This window comes from Spea bombifrons, chromosome 3, assembly GCF_027358695.1.
Source record: "Spea bombifrons isolate aSpeBom1 chromosome 3, aSpeBom1.2.pri, whole genome shotgun sequence".
NCBI lineage: Eukaryota > Metazoa > Chordata > Amphibia > Anura > Pelobatidae > Spea > Spea bombifrons.
In genome coordinates, this window is record NC_071089.1 from 116734724 (window position 1) to 116740027 (window position 5304).

General features: G+C 41.1%; 1 protein-coding gene across 1 annotated transcript; it reads right to left on the minus strand.

Annotated features, from left to right (window-relative positions):
• Positions 1-2545: 2545 nt before the first annotated feature.
• Positions 2546-4772, minus strand: NEIL2 (nei like DNA glycosylase 2). Its single transcript, XM_053460494.1, has 4 exons — positions 4635-4772; positions 4122-4426; positions 3072-3268; positions 2546-2844 (listed from the first exon to the last, which is right to left on the minus strand). The coding sequence occupies exons 1-4, from the start codon at positions 4770-4772 to the stop codon at positions 2546-2548; spliced, it is 939 nt and encodes a 312-aa protein (XP_053316469.1).
• Positions 4773-5304: the final 532 nt, after the last annotated feature.

The following is a 5304-nucleotide window of genomic DNA, read 5'->3' on the forward strand; positions in this document are numbered from 1 at the left end:
GTTCAAGACCCGAATCCTCCGGGTGGTGGGAGCGAGGTCATTTTCCTGGCCGCGTCCCGCAAGGGAAGGCTCTCCTGCTAGCCGGAGCCCAGATGTTCCCAGGCATGCCTGGTACTAGCAAGGTGTACCTAATAAAGTGGCCAGTGAGTGTATATCTGAGGCGCGCCAACATGTGACACTTGCAAATTAATTGTCAGAATAATAATTTCAAATAATCCCATAACGCCAAGGAGTTTCCTACACAATCCTACAATTCTAAAATGTAATTAAGTTTCAAATGCCAAGCACAGTATGTACTTTGTACATCAAGGAGCGTCAGATAAGACTTATCCGATGTAAGAATTAATAAGGAGACTTCCCCTTTAACTAGGCATGCGCCTATCGGAGGAAAAGCGATATTTTTCTTATCAAAAGGATACAAAAGAAAAGAAAATTAAAAAGCCACAGCGAGGAGGCGACAGATATAATTCGTTGTGTAAGAAGAGAGGATTTTCCATTTGGAAACCAGGAAACCTAAGAATAGGATGCACCCCGCTGTGTTCAAGTGCTGGTACATGAATTTATGTAGGGGGCGATGTATGTAAAGAAGGAATAATAGGAAGGGCAGATTGGATGTGCATAGAAAGAGTTTATCGAATATGTTTTCTTTGTATTTAACTATTCAACATGAATTCAGCGAAAATAGAATGCTCCCTCTAGAACAACATATATTATAACATGATGCTCGTCTCATTCCAGGGTGCATATATTGTTTGGATTTGATCAGTTCGGTAGATCAGATCAGTTTTGGAATTGATCAGTTGATTAGTTGCTCAGTTTTGTAGGTAATTACTTACCCTTCCCAGGAATTAGATCTACCATGGGATTGGATCTTCCAACACAACACTCGCCTTTCTGAACATGGGGGGGAACCGGCTCCTGACCCATACTATATCCACTCCAAAGCCCCGATGGGAACCGACTGGGTAATAAAGTGCCTGGCGAGGGTAGCAAAGACTAACACCTCTGCAAAAAAAAATTCCTACATTCTAGACGGCAGATCACCCCACCGGCCTTGCCCACGGGCAGTGAACTCCTTAGTCACATATTTTTCATTATATAATGAAGGCTGCGGTCAAAAGTGCTTGGGTATGGCAGTCCATTGGTCTTGGCGTACCCGCTGGGACGTTTGGTTCAGAAACTAAAATCAGTTTGTCAGGACTGTGCTGATAATTCAAGACAGTGGGAAGCTATACATAAAAACGTGCATGTACACCGTTTCAGAAAGCAGACACTTACACACTGCATAGCAATTATTACTCAAAAAAACATTAACAATGACTTATTTACCGGTGTTTTAATGAAGGAACGAGTATCGCTCCAGGATACACAAGTCATAAATTATGTTAAGGCAAGAAAATATTCAGCATAGTATTTCTCTACAAAATAACGGTAGATGATGTCATAATTCACAGCATATAATGAACTGCGTGTTAACTGACTTTTGTACAGTTTGCCAAGACATCATAGAAAGAAGAAAAAAAGCGGAACACAATCATTACAGTCTTACAAGACATCAGAAAAAAAGAAACCAAGAATATTAAGAACAGATTCAGTTCAAAAACAATAACTAAAGTAAATAAATATTAACATTCTCTTGGAATTTTTTTTAAATAAAAATATATTTTCCAGTCATATACCGGATTTATCTGTTTAGGTAACAAGTATCGGTCAAGGCAGTTTTCGCAACGTTTATGCATTTTTTTTTTTTAATGGTAATTCAGCCATTACTGATGTGCTTGGGTCCATCAATAATGGCGGAATTACCATTATTAGTGGTGGCTCTTTTTGTGGCGGGGGGGCCGTCATTAATTGGTGGGTCTTACTGGATCAGGTGGACTATCATTACCGGTTGATCCTTCTGTGGAGGGTTGGCGGTCATCGTCCTATGGAAAAGAACCATGCCTAGTGGTAAATATTTACATAGGGGGAGGACCACCATTGCTGGTGAGTTTTCATGTAGTAAGAGTAGTTCATTAGTGGTGTCATGTATCGTGTGGGTTATAGTAGGTCTCAGCTACAGCCGGTAGACCCAACCCTATGAAACCTTCTGAAACAACCAAAAGGGGACAAAACAGGTGGCAGAAATTTCTTATGCTTGGCTCACTCACACAGGGCAGAGACTGAGCCTTTATTAGTGGTAGATATTCCTGTGGATCTTCACAGGGTGTGAGGAACATCATTAAAGGATTTTCCTATGGCAGAAGGACCATTAGTAGTGGTGGATATTTCTATGGTAAGAAGACCATCATTGATAGTCAATCTGTGTGTGTGTATGTGGGGGGGGGGTACTTCTTTTTGGGGGCAGTTCTTAAATCATTTAAATAAAGCCCATTTTAAATTGTTTAAACGTTACAGGAATACCATTTCAATCTCTAGCAGAGTAAATATGTAGTGCTGTAACACATAAGGAGATTCACATCTATGGCTTCTCTTTAAAGGTTATAGGCTCCAGTTCCACGTGACATCTTGGATTAACAGAAGACATCAGATGCAAGTTCACCGTTTACACAGCATCTTCACTTTTCAGAGGTGGCTGGCATTCTGGACAGTACCAGGTGAGACGTTTCAGCCCACATGGTGGCCCAATGGCCTCTTTGAGCAAATTGTGGCCCTTAGCACAATGCTCCTTCTGGTAGACATGGTAGTGGAGTCCCTTTCCCTGCATCTTGCTTCTCAGCCAATCAGAGGTGAAGTTGATGGCATGATCCAAAAGAGATCGGAGCCTCTCTAGTGGCAGGAGTGACCCAAATGAAAGGGGGTGGATTTGAGCCAAAAAAAGGATTTCATTCTTAATTATGTTCCCTGTAAAGAAAGATGCAAGAGGTATGAAAAGTGTATTTACATAATACATCGGGTCCCTCTGTGACCTAAAAGCCTTAATAATATAAACATTAGGCAAAAGACAAAATGTATTTTTCCTCCCCACTCCCGGCTTAGAGGCAACATAAAAAAAAGATATTTACACCAATAAAAGATATAAAGGAACTAACACACAACCTTTATCTATTTAAAACATATTTCATACAGACCCACTCCAGAGAAATGCCTCTGATCCATCAGGGTAACGCAGACCGGCCTCGGCATTGACAGAGCCCGCAGAGCTTTCTCGCAGTCGAAGTCCGGGTTCAGGATGTCGCAGGAGGGCTCCGAGAACGGGGATGAACACCAAGCCATTCGGCAATTGTAAAACACCAAAAATCCGCCAGAGTCAAAGTGGAGAATTAATCTGAAGTAAATTAATTTTAATTATGTTTTATTTATTTTTTAATTTTTCTAAAAAAGCAGATAAAACAAAAACCAATGTGTGCACCAAATAAATGTCCAAGTACAAGTCATTAAGACACATAGCCAGAGAAACACCCGGTTTGTCCTTAATTTATTTTGCTGGAATTTTTTCCCTTTGGACGCAAACTTTGCCCTACAGTCCATACCAGGTATGGATAATTTATTGCATGACCTCGTAAAAAAAAAAATCCCGCTCTGGGCTTTCTCCATAACGTAATCCATTGTAGATAAGAAAATCCACTATAACCATGCATTACGCAGGGCCAACGTGGGCCTTTCGAGAGGGAACGCTCTGTGCTTTTCCATATTGTGTCCACTCGATAATCCAGCGCTAGCACTCAGGCCTTTTGAGTGGACAGTCTAAGGTGCCGTAGAAAGAGGAAATTCTGCCGCCTACCACCATTCTGTTACCCCGTGTAAATATATATTTATATATGTAGGGATTACGACGTTTACAGAATTTTAATGTATCTGCCATCAATTCATTCTAATCCCGATACCAAAAAAAGACGCTATATTACTTTTTCAGATGATTAAGAGAAAGAAGATAATGGTTTGTAGAAGTCCTAATGACATTTGAAACATAGAATATACTGTATATCCCATGCTATAAAACAACAGTATGCGACCCTCAGTTAGTTATTCTGGCTTCCTTGTGATACGGCGAATTTCTTGTACCCCCCAGACCCCCATGTCTCTCAGAGCTTGATTATAGGACCTACGAAATAAATCTGATTCCCTGCCCAAATAACTAAATGTGGCCGAATACAAATGAGCTTTCATAGTCCTCTAACCTTGGCGTTGGGTCTCTCCAGTCTCCCCTCTTATTCCCTTGCTTCGCTCTGGAGAACTCATTGGCTCGGACACTTCCATACAACCCAAAGTGAAAGCGAAGCCATCTGGATACGCGATCGTCTTCTGCGACTTCTGGATCCCGTGGAGACTTCGACGGTGCTGATGAGGTCTCTTGGGTTTCCTCTTGGGTTTCCTCATGGTTTCCTGAAGGATAACTTTGTGTCCCACCCTCCTCTTCTAAGAGTTTATTTTCTGCCTTTGGCTTTTCAAATCCAAATAACAGGTATAAATTCTTCCCGTGAACCTGGAGACAATAATTCACGCACATTATAGTTGAAGCCACGTCTCTTCCATAACCGCAGAAGAAAAAGATGGAGGAAACAGAAATAAAAGCAAGATATGTAAAAAAAAATATTAACCCTTTAATATTCCATCACATGGATTTAATGGTGAGGATACATTAACGGTGGCAACCAAATGGTCCCTATGAAAGCCATGGCTTGCGAGGTTACCTGGCATGTTATGAAATGCTGTCCCATCAAATCTTTAGGGTTTATCTGCTTTGTGCTTCCTCCAACCTTCAGCACGGACCGGCCGACAAACGCACAGACCAAGGAACTGAATTTACGAACCGTCGGGCCTTCCGGCATCCCTGGAAAGGAGGAACATGGACACATCAAACACAGTCCTCGTCAGAAGATCCCTTTAACCAGCCTGTGATCTTCACTGCCTACACAATTCAGACAATGAAGCAGCTAAGCAGGACAGTGCCTGAACGTGCCACAAAAACTGGGACACTTGGAAGGTATGAGATAGGCTCATACGGATTTTAGAGTATTTCTTTTATTGAATGTCACCCTGATATAGCAGGGAGAAAACCACAAATTAAATCTAGCGGTCCCTGTATAAATAACACAGGTAATAAATAACCTATATAACACATAATGTGCTTTCTGGGTCTCCCTATTAAATGCATCCCCACTCCTGCTATATGTTACAGACATAAATAACTGCCCCCCTCTCCATATGGACACACAAAAAAATATTTATAAGCAAACATAACATTTTTATTCCACAGTCAAATAATTTACCTAATTTAAGTGACGTTAAACAGTGCACATATATTTCTAACAGCAAACACTAATTACCTGCAATGCTGGTGTTACCTATAGTGGGGTAAAT